Source organism: Nanorana parkeri, unplaced genomic scaffold (genome assembly GCF_000935625.1).
Source record: "Nanorana parkeri isolate BGI_ZX_2015 unplaced genomic scaffold, ASM93562v1 scaffold89, whole genome shotgun sequence".
In the NCBI taxonomy this organism is placed as follows: Eukaryota; Metazoa; Chordata; class Amphibia; order Anura; family Dicroglossidae; genus Nanorana; species Nanorana parkeri.
In genome coordinates this window covers 950052-972904 of record NW_017306357.1, presented here as the reverse complement: position 1 = coordinate 972904, position 22853 = coordinate 950052, and the positions used below count along the sequence as shown (strand labels likewise).

At 45.4% G+C, this 22853-nt stretch overlaps 1 protein-coding gene across 2 annotated transcripts in view; it reads left to right on the top strand.

The window, feature by feature from the left end:
* The window catches only part of FAF1 (Fas associated factor 1), a 218339-nt gene that overhangs the window by 35474 nt on the left and 160012 nt on the right, over positions 1-22853 (top strand). For both annotated transcript variants that reach the window (XM_018552460.1, XM_018552459.1), the window contains exons 2-5: positions 1318-1386; positions 12973-13019; positions 14683-14903; positions 17228-17319. In XM_018552460.1, coding sequence (XP_018407962.1) covers positions 1318-1386; positions 12973-13019; positions 14683-14903; positions 17228-17319 — 429 coding nt within the window. The remainder of the gene's footprint in view (positions 1-1317; positions 1387-12972; positions 13020-14682; positions 14904-17227; positions 17320-22853) is intronic.

The following is a 22853-nucleotide window of genomic DNA, read 5'->3' as shown; positions in this document are numbered from 1 at the left end:
CAATGCTGAGAGAAGCACGGAGCCAGGAGTCGGCTCAGCAGTTCGGGTGAGTAAAACGAGCACTTAACCCCTGCAGTGCAGGGGCAGCCCCTTTGCGAGGGTTAATAACACTTTTGCCTGCAGTTTTTTAAAGCTGACCTTTAAAGGAAAATGTGTAAGGAAGGGAAAAAAAAAAAGGAAAAATGGTAAAATGCTCAGTGAAAGGGAAAAAAAAACCGAGGGGGATTTTGAGAAAACTTAGGATACTATATCGTGCACAAAGCGGGAACATGTGAGATTTGGGATGCTCCACTTTCCCGGGATCAGTAAGTGATGTCACTAGTGCAAGTAGGAAGCAAGTGAAGGCTGGGGGCATAAGGTGAGCATTTTTCTTCCCTATTAAGCATTTTTACATGAGCGGGGAGAAGACCTTAAAGGAGAACTATGGGGTTAAGGCTTTTCCCCATAGTTCTCCTTAGGGTAACGGGAGGACACAAACTAGCGTCCTCCCATCACCCTAGGCTCAGTATACAGCTTGCGGTATGCTAAGACGCCGCAGCTGAAGCGGATCCCGACAATTATGTCTAGATCCGCCCAGCTGCGTGACTGACAGCTGGCTCTGCCTATCTAGAGGCAGTGCCAGCTGTACCCGCCCCCTCCCACGTCCGATCCACGAGTCAGCGCTGGCGGATCGGAGCTGGGAGGGGGGAATCCAGCCCCTCCCCTGTCACGGCAGAGAGCTGTGACAGGATCGAGAGGTGACAGGATCGAGAGGGGTTTTCATGAGCTGTGTGCCATAATCATCACAATTATGACAAATCACGGCTTGAACTATCTTGCTTCTTGCTTTGCATGTAATGAGTCTATCTCGTATATTAGTTTCACCTTTTAAGTTGCATTAGTGAAATAAATGAACTTTTGCACGATATTCTAATTATGTGTGTTTCACCTGTATGTAACAGCTGGTCGCAATTTGTAACTTTTTTTGCACAAATGTCCACCAGTAGTTTTATTGGGCCTGTTAAGTCTGTTCCCCAATAAAAAGCTCCCAAAAGGTTTTTTATTTTTGGTTGGCAAAGTTCTTTATACACATTCATAATTGCACAAAATGGATTCTATACTTTCCCTTCAAAAAAGAGTTTCCAGTATTGAAGTTTTTTGCTGGAAAAGCGGGAGACGTTGTACTCTGCTGGCTGTATGGGGCTAGAGTTCACATGTAGTTCAGAGATTGGTAAAACATTACCTGGATCTGTGCTGTACTCATAAAGTTCTGCTGCCAGCCTGAAACTAGAGAGTTCAGCCGTCTGTAACTCTTTGTATTCTTTTCTCTTCTTCTAGGCGTGCACTGGCATCGAGAATATTGATGAAGCCATCACACTGCTGGAACAGAACAACTGGGATTTATTAGTAAGTTTTTTTTTAAACTTCTGATTTGGATAATGAATTTAATGATGTAATACAAATGGCTGTGATGTGCCAAGCTCAGTAACCCATCGTAACCAACCAGAATTAAAGGGTCAGACCAGCATAACAAATATGTCTGTTTCTGGTGGATGCTGGCGAGTTAACACTGAAGTGTAGTGCACACAAATAGCTCTTTCCCTTGTCTTTCCCCCTCTTCATTAACATGCAATTAAAATGTTTCAATCCAGTCATTTTGTTTTAAGGAAATACCTGTCTTGAGATCTAGTGATGTCATCCCTGGACCTGTCTGCTGCTCTTGACACTGAGTTTAGTGGGAAGGGCCAGAACGCTCCTGTAATCTTTCTGCCTCGGATATTCTTTAAAAGCATTATATAAAAGAGTACATCCCCGGGATCCCTTTAGATGTGCCTGCTTCTCCCCACTGGCCACTGGAAGCTGATTAACTGATTGCAGACATGTCTGAAGGGATGCTGGGGATGCATTTTTTCACTCAAAGCTCAAAAACAAAATGAATGATGGCAGTGAAAGCTAATAGCTGTGAGAGGAGGACCAGTGATAGTACAGATCAGGGGGAAGAGGTGAATGATGGAGGTAATTCAGACAGGAAATAAAGGCGAGTTCAAGATAGCTGCTGCGGCTTCAAAGGGTTTTATTGTGGAGATGCAAGCTTGCAGGGAATTGAAAGTAATCTGTTTTAACACCGGAGTCGACTTGCTACGAGTGTGAAAAAAAAAAAAGAAAGGCTGAGATTTGGATACGGTGCTCAGGAGTTGGAATCCCTGTTACTGCTTCTACTACATTAAAGAAACTACTGCACTGACTCCGACTCAATAAGCGAAAGTAGGTGCCCCGAAACATTGGGACTTCAGTAAAACTTTTGAATGTGACCCTGAAGTGCTGGTGTCTGCTGTCTGTCCATACTGCGTTGCTGTCTGTGTCCTCATGAAACATATTCACCTTCCCTATTTGTCCTAGTAACCAATGTCACTGGGACTAAAAGTGAGGGAAGATTAAACATTTTGAGTTGTCACCAGAACAGGAATAGAGGGGACATCATCTATTGGGGATATCTACAGGATAGGAAGCAAAGGGAAGTATCCCCAATGGGGCACAGATGGCAAAAAACGGACCCAAATTTTTAACTGTCCTCTACGCCAGGGCTAGTTAACCTCGGCACTCTAGCTGCTGTGGAACTACAAGTCTAAGTACTGCAAGATTCCAATAAGCAGACTCCCAGAGGCATGATAGGATTTGTGGTTTCACATCTGCAGTGCTGAGGTTGCCTACCACTGGTCTACTTTATTCCAGATGAAATACAATATTTTTTGATTAAAGCTGAACTCTGGAGGAAGATTAATAAGCTACCCATACAGTGGGACTCCCCTCCCTGCCTTGCAAGGTTTAAATGCTTGTTTTTGTCTAGGGTATCGCTTAAAGAAGTTTTACCCACTTCAGTCCTGGCTCCTCTGGTAACCGCTGCTGTCCTCTTCCCTCCAACGTTTCGGGTTGTGGATGGGCCCCCCTCAGTATTAGGGCTGCAACTAATGATTATTTTCATAATCGATTAGTTGTGCAATTTATTTTTTCTAGTAATCGGATAAAAAAAAAAAATAGCATCGCGGTACTGTGCATTTAAGTGCGGGCGATCACACAGTGGGGGGAGGCACGTTTGGGGTGCCTTTGGAATGAATGGCAGCAGAATTTGTCAGGCCAAAATCTATCTATTTATCTCAAATTGCAATAGCCAATAGCGGGCTGGCTATTGCACCTGCCCACTGCTTGCTGTGCCCTCCTTCCAGCATGGAGCAGAGAGCTAGGAGATCCAACCAACTAATCGATAATGAGAATAGTTGACAACTATTATCATTATTGATTAATCGATTAGTTGGTTGCAGCCCTGCTCAGTATCCTCACTTATAACGCAGGACATCTGGTTCTGGATTATACGTGATAATGTCAGACCGATGGATGGAGCAGTGAATAGAGGAGGCTTTGGGGGACTGGCCACACAGAGAGGAGAAGCCTGTGGGAGCGAGGGATAAGTTAAAGTAAAACCACTTTGAATGTACTCTGGGTAAAGACAACCATTTTACCCTTGCAGTGTTTCTTCTTCTGGGGTCATAGAGACAGGTTTCACAGGTATCTAATATTTGTGGATTGAATATTTTGAAGAGAAAACAGGACATGATCTGTTGAAGTGAATTTTGCTTACATTTAAAACTGAATTTCCTTTTTTTACTTGGATTTGTTTTTATGTCTCTTTTGTTACAAAGCGTCTGCTCACTTTCTGTGATCGTATTTTGAGATTTCCTTTTTTTGATGATCAATGTCACTGGGACAGGAAGTGTGAAAAAATCTTCCGCAGTGCTGACACAGATAGAACTGCAGACCCGACGGAAGTTCTATCTCTTCTCCACACTGTGTAGATCGAAGAAAAAAAATGGTTATAAGAAGCACAGATGGTCTCCACCATGTACAACTTGTTAAAAGGGGATAATTAGAATTAAAAGATTAGTTGAAATTTTGGAAATAGATCTGCAGTCAGACGATTCTGTTTGATTAGTTATTGTCACAGATAGGTGTCACAGATGTCACCTGTGAGCCCCAGGTATAAACTGGAATCAGGACTGTGGACCCTCCTGCTACACTGCCAGGGACACCTAGAAAAAAGGGTGCAAGCAGTGTAGGCTGACAACTCCCAGAGCTGAAGTACTACTGTGTTTCCCCGAAAATAAGACACTGTCTTATATTTTTTTTGGCTCAAAAAAACGCACTAGGTCTTATTTTCGGGGTAGGCCTTATTTTTTTTTTAATGTACAACACTCCAAAGTTAATGTCAATCCAAATTTAAATCATCCAAAATGGCTTAATTAAGAATAGGGTGATCAGGGCAATCAGGGGTGCCGTACCTTTCCAAGAGCAATTTGGTAACCAGAATGAGTGAAGCGCGATTTCACTATCGATTCCTCACAGGCGGAGTGCATTTGGTATCACTCCGCCTGTGACAGGAGCGGGCGCTATAGAGGAGGCATCGGCTTATGCGGCTCTGCTCCCTCCGGTGCCGCCTCGTTTCCTTTAGAGCTGGCTTCGTTGGCACTGCTGATTCTCTCCTGCCTCTCCCGCGGCTCTTCAAGTTCCCCCTTATGCTACCACCGGCCCTGGGAATGGTCACAACTAGGTCTTATTTTCGGGGTAGGTCTTATATTTTAGCAATTCTCAAAAATGGTACTAGGTCTTATTTTCGGGGGAGGTCTTATTTTCGGGGGAAGCAGGGTACAGAGCAGGGGAACTGAATGTGACAGATTATGCTGGTAGGTCAAGGTACAAGGCAGGGTGCTGCAATGATAGGCAGGTGGCATGGGGGCCCCCTTGGATGTGGAATCTAAGGGCCAGCAGGTGTTCAGCAGAGCTCCTGATTGCAGAGATGGACTTGGCTGCGTGTTGACCCCATGTCACAGGTTCCCCAGGTTCGCCTTACTCACCTAACAGCCAAAAATGCTTGACAAGGCCAGAGTACTGGACAGGTTGCAGCCACACATACAACAGACAAAAGAAAGGTCAGGGACAAACCAAAGGATAGGGACACACTGGAGACTGGGATTTCCAGGGAATATCCAAAAGATAGGGACAGACTGAAGGCTGGGATTTCCATGGACATGCCAAAGATCGGTACACAGATAACTTCCAAGGAATTCAGGTTCAATAGCAACCAGGGGGCTCGGCCTCTAGCTTAGGAAATCGTTGCTTGGGCAGCATGCTGTTCGCTGCCATGGGTTTAAATAGAGTGAGCAAGAAGGAGAATCCACAGGATTGACCATAAGCAAACTGCACTGATTGGCTGAGAAGCTGTATAAGAAGCAGCAGGAGAGGTCGGCTGACTCTTAAAGCTGCCAGACTAGTGCAAGGGCAAGTCGGGTACAGAGCATATGCCTGGAGAATTACAAGCGACAGCACAGTCCTGCATGCCTGCAGAACCAGGGGTGAGAGGTCTGCATATACTTGTAGAACTATAAGTAACAGCTCAGCTGAACTGTGACAGTTATGCAGGGTGTCTAACTATGGCTGTGTAGTCCATTAGGTACCAGAGTTGAAGGGCTGCAACTAATGATTATTTGTATAATCGATTAGTTGGCCGATTTTATGTTTTCGATTAATCGGATTAAAAAATTAAATACCATCCTTAATTTAAAATAAAATACGCAAATGAAGTGTTACAAACATAAAGTTTACTTCAGAATAAAACTGCACATACAATTTTTTGTAATCGCTCTGCACTGGAAAGTACGGCATTAAGGTTACCTATCGTTCCACCTTGTGGGTGGGAGGTGCGTTTGGTGTACCATTGAAATGAATGGCACTGCAACGCACCTCCCTTTAGGTTGGTTACGGACATCTTTATATCCCAACTGAAGTCTCATGCCTTTTTATCTCTGTCGCCCTATATCCGCATGTTATAATTTGTGACTAATTTTTTCTTAGAAATACCATTTCCCAGTATAAATGCTGCTTCCTGTGCTCCACAAACAGTGCTCCAGTCTGGTAGAGCTGAACAGCTCTTATCACAAATGTTCTTACACAGATCTGTATTGCAGAAGACAGAATATGTCCAACCCAACTGATTGCTGATCACCAAGTGTACCGGATCTAACTCTGTAGGGCTTCTACCCACTGATTTATTAATCAATAATGAGAATAGTTGTCAACTATTCTCATTATGGATTAGTTGGTTGGATCCCCTAGCTCTCTGCTCCATGCTGACAGGAGGGTACAGCCAGCAATGAGCGGGTGCAATAGGCAGCCCGCTGTTACAATTTGAATTGGCCGATAGCAGGCTGGCTTTTGCACTCGCCCACTACCTGCTGTGCTTACATTCAGCGGCCATCTGCAGAATCTTGCCACTGGCAGCCGTCATTCCCGGGCTGAAGCTACTCAAGCGCCATGTGCTTACAATACAATTATTATTAAACGTGGGGGAAAAAAGTAATTTTCGGTTTTGACCTGACAAACTCTGCTGCGGGAGGTGCGTTGCAGTACCATTCATTTCATTGGCACCCCAAACGCCCCTCCCACCCACAATGAGATCGCCCGCACTGGAACGCACAGTACCACAATGCCATGCGTTCCAGTGCAGTGCGATTGCAAAGAAATTGTGCATGCAGTTTTATTCTGAAGTAAACATTGTTTGTAACTCTGCATTTGTGTATTTTATTTTAAATTTAAGGATGGCGTTTAATTTTTTTTTAATCTGATTTATCAGTTTAATCAAAAAAATAATCGATTTATGAAAATAATCATTAGTCGCAGCCCTGGATTCTGCTGGCTCCTGGATTGGACAGACATATTATTTTGTAAACCTCTTGTAACTTGCAAGTCTCATTTTTTTTTCTTATCTAATGTAAACTCTGACATTTTCTGTTAATAAAAAATCCGGAGAGGTACAAAAAATCTGAAATCCGTGTTTAATAAATGTATCTGTGGATCGTGCGTCTCCGAAAGTCGTGATCAGCGTAGATGATCCTGTACCTAATCTCCGTGCCCGCAGTACTTGAGTAACACGTGTGTTGGTAGACGTGCGCTCGCATTCTTGTGTTGCTCTTTAGATCTGTGCACACAGGAAACCGTTAGATTTCTGACAAATATCAGAGTTCAAATCCCCAGATTATTTCTGGAAATATCAGCATTTGCAAGTCTAGAACGGGCGCTCCCCCTCCCTGCCTCGTACTCTGTTTTCTTTGCACAATCGCCAAGGAAAGAAAAAAAAAAAAAAAAACCCCAAAACTGCAGAGTCATCGTTCAAGCAACAAGCGACCAGATTGGCCTTTTGGCGTGATGAAAACGGCTTTTATTCCTGGCAATAGAGAGCTCTTTGTGCCCGGGACACATCTTGGAGAGAGCAAAGACACAGCTCAAGTATTTTCACGGGACTCGTACAATGTTTGTCATGATTTTACAATGACACAAACATCTCACCTGCCTGGAAGCCGGAATATTGATCACACCTGCTTCTTTAAAGTGCGTTGGCCTGAGCTAGTGTTTGTGTGTGTGGGGGGGGCAGCCTGAAACCACCTATGACTCAAAGAAGGGGAACGTACGTGGGTGCATTTCGTTCAGTGCACTTAGCTGCCGCACCCCTGGCCCGGGTTTCCCCTCTTGTGGAACAACTCCACTGAGTGCCATTTGCATCTAAATTGACCACAATAAAACAACCTCAGTGGAAACAAATATGTGCTGTTTTATGGGGCTGCCATGCCTTTTATTCGTTGCCTACAGGACTGTGACTGGAGAGACTGGTGTAGAAGCGATTTTATTTGGGAGGAATGTCCTAAAAATAAAAGTGACACAAAACAAAAGGATTTAAATCTTAAAAATACATTCAAGTATCTTAACTATTAAAGGAGAACTATGGTGTCAGTGTTTTTCCTCATAGTTCTCCTTTGTGTTCTCCCGTTACCCTAACTAGCATCCTCCCGTTACCCTAAGCTCAGTATACCGCAAGCTACAGTTCGCGGTATACTGAGACGCCGCACCTGGAGCGGATACCGACTTAGATGACGGGATCCGCCCAGCTGCGTGAGTGACAGATGGCTCTGCCTATCTAGAGGCAGAGCCAGCTGTACCCGCCCCCTCCCCTGTCCGTTCCGCCAGTCAGCGCTGGCAGATCGGAGCGGGGAGAGGGGAATCCAGCCCCTCCCCCTGTCACGGCAGAGAGCCGTGACAGAATTGAGAGGTGAGGGAACCCGGTATATGTTCCCTCACCTCCCGATCTACTGAGCCGACCTGTGACAGTCTCATTGTCACAGGTCGGCTTAGAACTATGAGGTGAGTGGAAATCACTCGCCTCACAGCTCTCCTTTAACAATATTCTATCTTATTTGTGTATCACTCGGCTGTAGATCCTCAAATCATCTCTGAATTGGTGATTAAACTGCCCTTCCTTCTAGATGGTGGCTACTTTTCTTCCCCATGGTCCCTGTGTGTAAAGTAGTCACCCCTCCAATCTCACTCCTGTGATGCACTACAATCTTAATCACTCATGGCTCCCTCCCTGTCCGATCCTCCAGCGCTGACTGGCAGAACATATGGGGGAGGGTACAGCTGGCTCTGCCTCTAGATATGCAGAGTCAGCTGTCAATCACGCAGTTGGGTGGATCTGGACAGTAATGTCGGGATCCGTCCCGGCTGCAGCGTCTCAGTATACCGCGAGCTATAGCTTGCGGTATACTGAGCTTTGGGTGACGGGAGGACGCTAGTTTGTGTACTCCCGTTACCCTAAGGAGAACTATGGGGAAAAACCCTGACCCCATAGTTCTCCTTTTTAACTTTGTATTGCAATTCAAGGGCACATTTATAATGCATATTATGAGTTGAATGGGCCCTATAAGGTGAGACAGCTTTTCATAGGAAGTTTTGGTTTATGGAATGCTGTTTAGAGCCCGGGTTCTTTAATTAACGGTCTTTACGGATTTGATGTCATCCAACGCTTCTTGGTTCTCATTAACGGTACAACGTTCAGGAGTCTGTTTGAAAAATCACTAAACTTTTGGCATACTTTTTCTAGTGGTGTCATTGTGCCCTCTGGTGGTTTATTGTGAAGTATTGCGGCACACAAGTCTGTGCTTCACCTCTGTTTCTTCTATGAGCAGAATAATGTAAACCATAGCTGGCAATCGCAATGACTTCCAGAGAAGTCTCTGAGTTTTGCAGGGGCTTCCAACCTTCGGCCCTCCAGCTTTTATGGAACTACAAGTCCCATAGGGCATTGGTTTCACTCAGGGCCGGATTTACTCTCCCTGCCGCCCCAAGGCCAGGTTCCGCTATACTTCCTCACAAGGACACCGCTGCCGCCCCTCTGCGCCCTGCCGCCCCGAGGCGGGGCCTCGGTGGCCTTGTGGGAAATCCGGGCCTGGTTTCACTTCAGCTGGAGGGTCAGAATTTGGATACCCCTGGAGTATTGAAATATGGGAGCTGCCATTGCTGAATTGGTTTTTAAAGCGGCAGGCTCCAGTGATAATCTACTGATCCCAGCTTTAATATCTAGTAAATCACTGACCTAAAACAATCGTGCAGCCAGTAAAGTCTGAACTCTTGTCCAGCATGCTTTCTCCAGGTCAGTACTGGAACCTGCATTTTAAAATACTAAGTTAACAGTGGAAACTCCCATACTCCTGTCTTTACAGGTTCTCTTTAAATGTGTTTTATAGCATTTTGCTTATATTTCTTTTAAATATGATTATCACATATACAAGATATTCAACACTTGCATCCAGCAGGTGGAGAGCGGTGGACTACTCCTTTACTGCTATGGCTTTGTAAGCTGGATTTCTGGCCTTTTCTGTTAATTGACATGTATGGCAGGATATCGGATTACATGTATTCGGCTGAAGGAGTCAGAGCAGGGGTGCACCTCCTCCCCTTCCTTTCCTGACATGGAGTCTCTCTGGATCTTCAATCTAAAGAAGCACTCAATAAGTTCTATGAATGTCTTAAAGGAAATGGAGACTAAAACTCCCTCGACTATTTGTAAGATGAAGTGTCTTGCAGTAGATGTGAGGATATGTGAGGATACCAAAGGACATACCACAGCTGGAGCATAGGGGGAGAGAGGTGAGCGCTGACTGCCACAGGGTCGATGGTGGGGTGAGTATATTAGGGCTGCAACCTATTAATTGAGTGATAATGAGAGTAGTTGTCAACTATTCTCATTATTGATTAGTTGGTTGGATCCCCTAGCTTTCTCCTCCTGGCTGGGAGGAGGGCACACCAAGTAGTGGGCGGGTGCAATAGCCAGCCTGCTATTGGCTATTGCAATTTGAAATGGCCAATAGCAGGCTGGCTAATGCACCCGCCCACTACCTGAGCTGTCTGCAGAATCTTGCCACTGGAAGCTGCCATTCCCGGGCTGACTCTATTCATGTGCTTACAATACAATTATTTAAAAAAAAAATGTATATAAGGTGCGGGTTTCAAAGCGCAGTCGCGCAAACGAAAACGCATGAAAACATGCGACATCCGCGCAAAAACAGCTCACCAGCTCAATCGCCTAGCTGTGAACCTAGCCTTAGCTTGTTTCAAGTTGGTTTTGCAACCCCATAGACTTGTATAGGAATGCAAAAGTCTATTGAGACGGGCCCTGAAGGCAGATCTATTAGTTTTCAGCGTGTACACATGTAGGCTGAATCCCAGGTTGGATTTTTATAGATCCGGAAGCTCCAGTGGTAGTGATAGCTGTGATAGTAAAAGCTTAGAACATTTTGAGCAACATCACAAGGGATTTAAACTCTTCATCAAAACCTTTTTTGTTTTCTTTACTGTTTTGAATCCCCCCTGGATTGGTTCCAGGGTCAGAGGAACAAAGTGATGCCAGGATTGGTGAAAAAGAGGGGAATGCTCAGACAGGAGAGCAGAGAGCCAACAAACCAAGGATATCCCACCCAAGGTGCAGGAGTTTTTCAGGTGGCTGCTCTACGTGGATCTCCTGCCTAGCTGTAGAAAAGATCAGGTGGCTGCTCTACGTGGATCTCCTGCCAAGGTGCAGAAGTTTTTCAGTTGGCTGCTCTACGTGGATCTCCTGCCTGGCTGTAGAAAAGATCAGGTGGCTGCTCTACGTGGATCTCCTGCCTGGCTGTAGAAAAGATCAGGTGGCTGCTCTACGTGGATCTCCTGCCGGGGTGTAGAAAGGATCAGGTGGCTGCTCTACGTGGCTCTCCTGCCTGGGTGTAGAAAAGTAGAAAAGATCAGGTGGCTGCTCTACGTGGATCTCTCTCCTGCCTGGCTGTAGAAAAGATAAGGTGGCTGCTCTACATGGGCTTCTTGTTTTAGTACAAGTGATCCGCTCCCCCCGCTCTTCTGGGGGACCCGGGACCACGGCAATAATTTCAGGATGAAGAGCGGGGAGCAAACCGGAGAATGTCCATTCTCTGATCTCCTCTTTGATCAATGACACAGGGGAGCTGTATTCACAGTGCTTCCTGTGTCAGCTGTCACATGTGGAGCTGTACAGAAGTTCACTTTCCCAAGTCATTTGGGAAAATGGAATTACCCACTTCAATCTGTCCAACCCCCCCATACTTGTATACTTGCCTTTCGGCGAATGGTCCTTCCACCTCCGCCAGTACCCCGTACTGCCGTCCAGTGCAGCCCTGCACTATGGATTTTGAATTTCATGCGCAGGTTGTGAGCACTAGTTGGTCAGTGCAGTCAGGTGCCCGCGCTGACCAATGAGAAGCGCTTCTTAGCATGGTCTTGGTTAAATTTTTTTTCCAGGACAAGTATAATCATGGATTGAGTTACAGTTCTTAATAATTATAATTAAACTGCCCTAATATGACTAGTCTGTATTGTTTTAGAAAAAAAATTCACATGTCCCTTTTAAGAAAAAGTATCGGTAATTGGTATCGACGGGTACCTGAGGGAAAGTACTTGTATTCGGTCTTGAAAAAATGGTATCGGTGCATCCCTAATCTCCTGCCATGGTGTAGAACTGATCAGATAGCTGCTCTACATGGATCTCCTGCCAGGTTGTAGAAGTGATCAGGTGGCTGCTCTACATGGATCTACTGCCAGGTTGTAGTTGAGATCAGGTGATTGGATCTCCTGCTAGAGTGGGTGTAGAAGTGATCCGGTGACTGCTCTACTTGGATCTCCTGCCGGGGTATAAAATTGATCAGCTAGCTGCTCTACATGGATTTCCTGTTGGGGTGTAGACGTGATCAGGTGGCTGCTCTATATGGATCTCCTGCTGGGGTGTAGACGTGATCAGGTGGCTGTTCTGCATGGATCTCCTACCAGGCCGTAAAAGTGATAAGGCGGCTGCTCTACGTGGCTCTCTTGGTATCATACTACCTGACTCTACCTATCCTCTACCTCCAAAACTCCTGCCCTCCAGCTGTGGTGAAGCTACAAATCCCATGAAGCATCTCTCTCTGGGAGTCATGTCTGTGGCTGTGCGAATCTTGCAAAGCCTCATGGGATTCGTAGTTCCACCACAGCTGGAGGGCCGCAGTTTGGCCATCCCTGCTCTACCTGATCTACCTGCTAGGGTATAAAAATGATCATGTGGCTGCTCTACATAAATCTCCTGCTAGGGTGGGTGTAGAAATCAGATGGCTGCTCTATATGGATCTCCTACTGGGGTGTAGAAATGATCAGGTGGCTGCTCTACATGGATCTCTCGGAATCCTACACAAGTAAACTTGAACAAGCTTGTGTCTACTATTGTGGCCCTTGGTTTGTTTACATCCTTTAACTGCATTACAGCGGTAGCCATGAAGGGGTTAATTTATCATTGGGGTAGATAGTGTTGTCAGGAAGGGGGTGAAGAGAATCAGACATTAAAAGGTGCAGGTATAATGTGCAGACACTTTTGTGTGTTGGAGCTTTTCCTGTCAGAACAGCTCTACATTTGCCAAACTGCAGCCATACATTCTTTTTTTAGGTGATAAACATTTGTGATTAGGACTCTGTATAAAAAGTAATAATTAAGAAGGTGTGTATATGACTTGCATTGTTTGTTGATCTTGCAATGGGCTTTTGTCTCATTTTCTCTTTTTTTTTATTTTATTTCCACAGGCGGCTATTAATGGAGTAATACCACAAGAAAATGGCATCTTACAGAGGTAAGCGCGTTCCTTGTTTCTGCCGTGTAAGGTATGCTGTGGTGATATTGGTAATTTGGAGGAAATGTTACATGCTTACATCTCTCAACCCCTTCATCCAGGAGGATGGGTAACATATTGCAAAGGACTGGGTGGTTTTTTTTGGCACTGCATTCTTTCTGTCTCCCGTTTGTTGAAGTAGGCGCAGACTAGATCGATTGGGAATAGTGGGTCAGGAAACTTTATAACATCCAACACCAAAGAGAAAAGTAGGATTCTAGGAAGTTCGGTGCTCCTCCAATAAGGTATTTGGAGGAGCCATGAGGTTGTATAATATAAATTTCGATCCGGTTTTTCCATTTCAGCCAGATCTAGAGATCTGTAAAAGATTGACCGGTTCATTCTGCGTCTGTCTTTGCCACACACACAGGGTTTTAGCGAGATTCTATCATTTTGAAGTACTTAAGAGGTATTCAAATGCCACGGCACATATAGGATCATCTTTATTAGGCTTGCATTACCCATTACTCCTGGAGGCCGTGGTGACCATGCTTGTGTTTTGGTATTAATAGAGCAAGTGGTCCTACATTAAGTGCCAAGTAGTGTATCACATCTTTAGATGGCAAAATCCGCAAGTATTTGTTAGTGATAGTCCAGGTAAGTGGTAGAAGGGCATGTCCTTGATTAGGTAGAAAGTGTCCATGGGCAGAATTTGAGACTTGAACCAGCTGATAGGCCAATGGAACTTCCCAAATTGCTAATATTTAGTGTCATCTGCAAGGAAGATCCTTGATCTGCTTAATTACAGGGGAATGTCCTCAGCATATGACTGTGTTGACATGAGAGGCACAAGTCGTGCCCCATGCCACAGGTTGTGTACACAGGATTGTGGCTAAATGCCATCAAATTATTAACAGTTGCTGTCAACATCAGCTGGTTTGTTGTATTGCTGTGCTTGTTGGTTAATAGAACCATATTTTCACATAGTGTATATAAATCTGAAAACCATATTCACATTTGTGATGGCCCATCCCTGTAAGGTGGTTCTTGTCTGTCCATAGGAGAATCAATCCTAAGATGTACTACCGTGTTTCCCCGAAAATAAGACACTGTCTTCTTTTTTTTTTTTTTGCACGAAAAAAGACACTAGGTCTTATTTTTGGGGGATGTCTTACCCGGCTGGGGGAGGAATACTCACAGGACTGGACGAGGTCCCGGAAGGCGGCGTGCTGTTGCTGGTCCCGGTGTCGAAGTTGGCGGAGGATATGCCGCTTCCATCAGGCGTGTGGGGCGGGAGCTTCGGACGGCTGGTGTGTGGGCGGGGCGGGAGCTGCGGCCGGTCTTTACATTTAAAAATCAGTTCTGTGTAGCTACCCCGAAAGTAAGACCTAGCGCTATCTTCAGGGATAAGACCTACCACCGAACTAGGTCTTATTTTCGGGGTAGGTCTTATATTACAGAAATCCCTGAAGATAGCGCTAGGTCTTACTTTCGGGGAAACACGGTATGTTTGGACTTTTGGCGTTTGTATGTAAAATGATCAAGTAATACGAAAAATGTCCATGTACTGAATAGACCTAATCGCCATGTTTTGTATTTAGATATAGTAATCATAAGTTGTGGCACAACCCTCCCAAGACACCTTCAGTAGGTAATGTTTTGTTTTCTTCTTTTATCTTTTCAGTGAATTCAGCACGGATACGATACAGAGTCCTGTGTTTGGTCCTGCAGCCCAGCCCAACACCTCTGCATCCATTGCTTCTCCCTCGTCGTTGTCTACATCAGCGTTCCGCCCGGTAATTCCTAGTCGGCCAGTGGTGGAGCGCCTCTCGCGAATGCTGGACTTCAAAGTGGAGTACAGAGACAGAACTGCAGACGTTGTTCTAGAAGACAGTTGCAGCGTTGGTAGGATAATGTTCTGGACAAACAGTATTATATAAACCTAAGGGCTCCAAACAGATGTCATTTTACTTGCCTGACAAAATACACTTAAACATTTCACCATATTGGGTTCTTATATATTTGAGGAATCCCAGTGGCGGGATATCCCCATTAAAGTTCAGTTGTGCTTCAATGCTGGGCTATAAAAGAGACAAATGATGAAGATACCATCACTCTCTTCAGGCCTTTGGGTTGGAGCAGACTACGGAGGCACCAATACCGATACAAGTATCGGTGTCGATACCGAGTATTTGGGCGAGTATTCATACTCGTCCAAATGCTCTAATATTTACCTCTGATACCGAGATCTCCCTCTGACTGGCAGTGCCACGGGAGCATGGAGCCGGATTCCTTTCCAATAAGGAAGCCTGGTGGTGGGTTTATTACTCTGGTTAGGGTCATAACCCACCTAATCAGGAAGCGGGGTGGCACGTAATGACCGGCCTCCCAGCTTCCTAATTGGGCAGGAAGTCACGCTGCCTACCAACAGGTGAAGCCTGCTTCCTAGCCAATCAGGAAGTCAGATGGCACCTTATGACTTGCTGCCTGGCTTCCTGATTGGCCAGGAAGCTAGGTAGCCACGGAAAGTGAAGCCGAGGTTCTTTCGCTAGAACACCGGCTTCACAGGCAATCAGGAAGCCGGGCGAAGGGTCATTATCCGCCACCCGACTTCCTGATAATTGGGACACACAACACCAGTACTCGGTATCAGAGAGTACCGGAAAAAAAAAATGAAGCAGGCTAAGGTCTGAGAAATGCCCCAAAAGCTACCATCATTCCACTATTGATTATCCCTGTACTTGGGACACTTAGGGCCACAGACTACATGAATGATGAGGTCAACCCACTGCTCACTCTGCTCTCCCCCTCCTATCAGCATGTTCCTTGTGAACACATATGTAATTATCAGCCCGATAGGCTCACTGTCCTGCCATTCCCTCTCCCAGTCCTACCTGCTGTATAGGTGATCGTAAAAGACTGAAGTCAGGTTCAGGTAATAAAAACTAGTTTAAAAAGAATAAGTTGACCATGTATTTATGAACACAGAGCTGCATTACTTTGTGCCTTTTTTATATGCTTGAAGTTCAGCTTGAAGTCTGCCAGGCTGTAGGGCATCAGTGTAAGAGGGTGAAACCTCCATCTAGCAGTTCTGGTTTTCCTGGAGCTCCCCTTGAATTGGGAACCATTACCACAACCACTAGGGCTCGTTCCCACCAGCCTGCACATGTTGTTCTCTATGTAACCCGTGCAGCCGGTATGCGTTGTGTAGTGGCGGTGCATTGTGTTACAGCGCATTGCATTGTTTCCTTTTTAATGTTATAGGATATCACAAAATAACACTTCATCCACTTCTATGCACCACAGCGCTTTGCAACATGCTTTGGTGTGTTGACATTCTGTGACATGTACTGGGTAATTATGCAAATAGCCTGCGCCTTTACTAGGGATGCGCCAATACTAGTATCGTACTCACCCAAATGCTCCTATGCCTATCCCGATGCTTGAAGTTCCAGTATCTGGAAGCCGGGCAGCGAGTCATTACTCGTCGAGGGGGCATAGAGCCGGCTTCCTGGCCAGTCAGGAAGCCGGGCGCCATGTAATGACCCGTTGCCTGGCTTACTGATTGGCCAGATTCTTGACCAATCAGGAAGGCGGGCAACGTGTCATTACATGGCACCCAGCCTTCTGATTGGCTAGAAAGCCACCAGCTGACGAAGGAGCATGGAGACCGCTTCCCTGCTCATTGGGAAGCCGGGCAGCGAGTCATTACTCGTTGAGGGAGCATAAAGCCGGCTTTCTGGCCAGTCGGGAAGCCGGGCGCCGTGTAATGGCCCGTTGTCCGGCTTACTGATTGGTTAGATGCTTGACCAATCGGGAACCCGGGCAATGCATCATTACATGGCGCCCAGCCTTCTGATTGGCTAGAAAGCCGGCTTCATAGTCCCTCGTCACCTGGAGACAGCTTCCCTACTCGATAGGCAGGGGGGGGCTTCATAACCTTCTGTGGATACCTATGTGGATTCAATTACAAAACATGACTATTCCATATAAATCTATCTATGGGGATCCCAAATCAGTCGAGAAGTCCCCCAAAACTACAACACACAACATTGCATTGTTCTGGTGGCAGGCCACATAAAGAACAAATGTTTTTTAAGTGTTCTAAGATCAATGCAAATCAACGAAGGTCATGAACTTGGTGTGAACGAGTCATTTGACAATTCATTTTCTTTTGTAAACAACTCTCATTTTTTTTTTTTCTTCATACGGCCATTTATGTTTTCCAGGTGACATAAAGCAAATCCTAGAAAATGATCTTCAGGTTCCTGCATCCAAAATGCTATTAAAAGGCTGGAAGTCTGGAGATGTGGAGGACAGTGTGAGTATGATGAAGATCCAGATTGCCATTTCTTTCTCTGACCAGTAAACTGTGAAAATCTCAGATCCAAGTATAAACCTGTCCAAGTAAATGTAGCTAATGGACAGCCTTTAGCTATTGGTTGGACATTAAAATTAGGGATGCACTGATACCGGTATTTTGGTACGAGTGCCAAATTTTTTTTTCCGGTACTCGCTGATAACGAATACCGAGTACCATTTAGGAAGCCAGGCGACGTGTAATGACTTGCCACCTGGCTTCTTGATAAGACGGGCAGAGTGTAAAGACTCGCTTCCCGATTAGCAGAGAAGCCGTCCCCATGTTTCTCGTCACCAGGTGACGAAAAAGCATGGAACCGGCCTTCTGGCCAATCAGGAAGCCAGGCGCCCGTGTAATGACGCAGCGCTCGTCTTCCTGATTGGCTGGGAAGCCGGCTCCATGCTCCCTTGTCATGAGGTGACGAGGGAGCATTAAGCCGGCTTCCCGACCAATCAGAAAGCCGGGCCCTGGTCATTACACGGGTGCCTGGCTTCCTGATTGGCCAGCTGCCGGGCAGCGTCTAATGATGCCCTGCCCGGCTTCCTGATAGCGGAAGTATCGGGCTAGGCATCAGAGCATTTGGGCGAGTACGAGTACTCGCCCAAATACTCAGCATCGATAGCGATACTAGTATCGGTATCATGCATCCCTAATTCAAATAGTTAATTTTGTTATTTTAATTGAATGCAATTCTGTTATTTTACAATATTTAATGCAAACTTTCTCGATGTGATTTGGCCATTCTTGCAATGTATCATATAGACACCAAAAGAATTTGCTCGTGATTTTACTTGCTTTCAACCATTTTTATTGTATTGCATGATCTCTCTCAAACAGGGAAGAATTCTATTTCTGGCCTTTTGGGTGTTTATAACCTGTTGAGGTATCCCAGAGTCCCATACATTTCTGCTGAGAGGCAGCCACGGCTGTGTATATGTCATGCGCTATGGCTGATTGATGATAACAGTTTTACCTTGAATGTATATGAGCTCTGCATAATCTCCACTGTCAGGCTGTGTCACTATGTGAACTATTTTTATGTATTTGAAACATTTTCCATGAAAAATGTTTTCAGTCAGATAGGCGCTGTACTATCATCATTATTTTCACTTTCTTGTATTAGCGGCTGGGCACACACCTTACAACCATCGCAAGACTTTTGTCTTGCAATGGTTGTAAGGTACTTAAAAAAAACGTACGATCTGCATAGGCAGATCGTACTTGCGATGATCGCAAGCCACACCCCCTGAGGGGCGGGCTTCCAAAGACCGCAATGCCGAACGGGCAGTGTGCACTTGCGCACACCGGCCCGTCCGGCTTTTATCTTACAAACATGCTACACACCCGCCGAACATCGTACGATGCTCGGCGGGTTTTGAAACATGTTCGGAAGTTTAAAGTCGTGCGAACTTACAGTAGTAGAGGTCGCACGGCTTCCACACACCTTACGATAATTGTACAATCGCCGGATTTCCCCCGATTATCGTACGAATATCGTAAGGTGTGTGGGGACCTTAAGGCTAAGGCTGCATTTCGGGATTCCTGCAGCAACAACTATTGGTTACTAAACGAGATTGGAAATCCACGCTAAGGATCTAGTGATCTATCTAACCTGATATAGAGACCAGGTACACACTTGAGCCATAACGGGATGTGCGTCCTGGGACCGTGCGGTTTCACACGGCGTTTGCTGCGTGGCACCATTGATTTTAATGGGGTTATATACATGCAGAATTTGCTGAAGATAGGTACAATTACTTTTTTTTTTTCATGACACGCACCGCACGGTTTCTTCAGCCGCGATCGCGCGCAGTTGCACGGGCGGAATCACGGCGGGAAACTGCACGATCTGCCAAGCACAGCTGGGGTGCCATTAGAAAAGAACGGCACCGCCAGCACGATCAGCGGTGGCGTGCGATTCCATGACCTTGCTGCAGTCCGTGTGGTTGCGTTCAAGATTGTCGCACAGTCACGGATCGCCCAAGTGTGAACCTGGCATAAGAAGCAGCTGCTGTACCCATTGAAGTTAACAGGGTGATAGCAAAAAAAAACCCTGAGGTAATCAGATCGCCAGGGAGGTTAAATGTCTCCAGAGCGTGCAGGTTTGAGTTGCTATAGCAGTGCATTATGGGCCTCGTTCTTACTGTGTGTAGACAGCTTGTCCTCTTACATACCATGCCAGTATGGTAATTTAGGGAGATCTTTATACATGACCACTGTCTGTTAATAAACTGAATTTGGAAAGTGTGTGTGTGTGTGTGGGGGGGGGGAGAGTTATGGAAAATAGGGTTAATAGTGGATGTTTTGTGTAAAAATCTCAACCCTTCCAGTGCCATTTCGTTGCACGCAGAGGAACAGAGGCGCAGTGTGCCGGCCTATCATTTGAATGGGACCGCTGGACTATTTTTGGAAAGCCCTGGCTTTAAATAGCAAAAGGACTCGTGAATAAAGGGGCTGTTCTCTTCTGAGATACACGCTGTTCCTGAATGCTTCTCTTCTCAGCCCTGAGCAGGTCTTAAGTTACCCAAAGAAAGAAAAACACTCGTCGGAGAGAAGGCCTTCCAATACAAAATGCATGCGAGCCGGTGCTGACCCAGCGCAGGGGTCACTGCGTGATTCCCATACGTTTTCTGTTATGATTCGCTCTTGTACATCAACATCGAGGATCTTGACTTATTTTCACACGTTGCTAGTGTCAAGTTTTCTTTTCCATGGGCTTCCTAACTTCAGTGAACTCTTTTCAGGAAGCAGTTCTAGTGGGCATGCTATGAAAACGTAGTAACACACCTATTTTTAGCTGCTTTGAAGATTTCTTTTCAATGTACTGGAGCTACTAATGTATTTGGTGTCATGGTGGGGATGGTGCAGTTTGCGTTACACCTAGCTGCCAGCTAACTAGGAATTCCACCCTTCCTGTTGGCCACATGATAGCCCAGCCAAGAGGACCAGCATGGCAAGGAAAAGAGGGGGAAACACTTAGGGTTATATAGAGGCCACTAGGGACTTGCCAGCCTATGAACCTATGAACTAGTTGCTGATGAAATATTCAAGCAGCAACTCTAACCAGGTATAAACAAACCCCCAATGACATCTTGTATAAGTACCTGAGTTTGACTTGGTTTCAGCCATTTGTAATCCCCTGTACAGCAACACCCCGCTGATGAGAGTCACGCTGACAGGTGGAGAGAGCCAAGAGATGACCTGGTCTGTCTGCTCTTTCAATATCTAGTCACAGGGTGGGGCTAGGAGATAATTTATCTGTGTTGCTTAACACATGGCTGGACAAATCCCAGGAGCGAGGGTTCTAATGCTCCTTAAAAACTGCAGCCCTAACTTTTGAGGTTTTCTGTAGTTGTCAATGGAGCCGTCTCCTACAAATACATCTTGCTGGCTCCTTATTTGGACAGATTGGCTGCTAAATTCCATATTGATCTTCCACATCTGGCTTAGCATAAATGAGAAAAATATCCAGTCACACAGTTGGTTGTGCTGTCTGGCCGGGCTGTGTACTTTTCTATGATATTCTAAAGGCCGCATATGAACTAAAATTTACATTTGCACATTGAAACAAACATTCAGATTGGGCCTCTCCTTCACCGCACAGCCTTTTCTTGAACATCTAACCTCTCGCGAAACGTATAAACCGATAGTGCAAAGCAAACGGTAAGTCATAAATTCATCAAAACAATAAAAATAAACGTAAATAAATGTGAATGCAAAAAGTCCACTTAAACATTTAGTCCATGTGGACTAATCCCCTGTTCATAACCCATGAAATGATGGATTCCTCGGTGAAAATTGCCCTCAATTGTGTCACCACCACTGGTGCTCCCCTCCAAGAAACTCACTAACCAGATAACTTTCACCAACTAGGAAGTAAAGTCAAATCGCGCTCTCATAATATGTCAGCAGTAGTACCGGATTCAGCTTTTCCCAAATATGTTTGCTCCTCCCCTTATACTTCCAGTCTCATTTAAAGTGAACCTTTACCCCCTTTCCACTAAAAATCACATGATTAATATTATACAGGATTTATAGAGCGCCAACAGTTTGCGCAGCGCTTTACAATATAAGGAAGACATTACAATCGCAATACAAGGAGGGCCCTGCCCCTGAGGGCTTACATTAACATGCAGCTTGGCATGCTGATATGAAATCATCTTACATGCATTAGATAAATAAACATATTTTTCTTTTACTTACAATTATTGTTTTCCCACTTCCTGGTCCTCTTAGGCACTAGTGATGTAGCCCATGCCTAAGAGATGCATATTGGGGAAGACTACATCATTGGTGGGAAATCTCATCTGTAAACTGCAATCTCTTGAGAGCTCGGGGAAAACCATTTTCTCCCTGAGATGATATGCATGGTTACATGTCACACAGCTGCACGTCTGACAGCTTTTTGCTTCCATAAGGGCAAGTGAGGCTCAGCCTCCCCAGGCTGCATGTCCCTGGTCCGCAGGTACACATGGGCTAATTGTTGAAGTGGATTTTTGTATTATGATTAATTACCCTTATGTGTATTTTCATTGGATTTTATTATTTTAATGAATTTTGGATTTATTTGCTTTTCACTATACATTTATAAGTTTCAGTAAGAGGTGCAGAATTTTGGGGGGGTTTTGGGGTAAAGCGCTTTTTTTTTTTAATGTCCTCTATTGTCACTATTGTCTGATGATCCAGCACAGCAGTTCATGGAGATGATTAGAAGCGCAGAACTAAAGAATATAGTACAGTTTAATTTACATCCTGCCTACTAGCACGCTGGTAGTATATGTTCCATCCAAGGCATGCATGGTGAGAACGGCCAGATGCCAGTGTGCTTATTTCATCTCTCAACCCAACTTTCAAGCCCTCAAATGGCTGTTGTCCTAGCTGATCACATGTGCAGCCCCATGGCAGCGGCAATCCAAATAGAGGCCAAGATGGCGCCGTCTTCAGCTGGAAAAGGATTAGAGGGTTTAGTTCTGCTGTAAAGAGAACCTCGTGTTTGTCTTTTTGGTTTCCGCAAGTACAGGTACTCCTAGGGTTGCCACCTTTTCTTCAAGTGAAACCCGAACACTCTAGCAGACATTTTTTCTTGGGAGAATGAGTCGCGGCTTATTCATATGTAAAAAGTGCCGCCCATTCATATGTAAATATCACAGTTGATACTTTTTTAGTGGGGGGGCCAGTAGCCCCTATCTTCATTTTGGTTGCCCCTGTCTGCCTGACATCTTTTGTCCAGGTTTCTGCTGCCATGAAACCCGGACACAGCATTCAAAACCCGAACTGTCCGGGTGAATCCTGGACAGGTGGCAACCCTAGGTACTCCTCCTGTTTTCCAGGGCTGCATGTTAGTCAGGGACAGACAATCCATCTTTCTAGGTCCAATCCGAGAGCGCTGTTTGTGCTGTCTTTGCTGTAGGACAGTGCCACCTAGTGGCCAAGCTTTATAGAACAGGACTAAACTCATTTCCATGGGACATGTTCTAGTAAGGTTAGGCAATAAG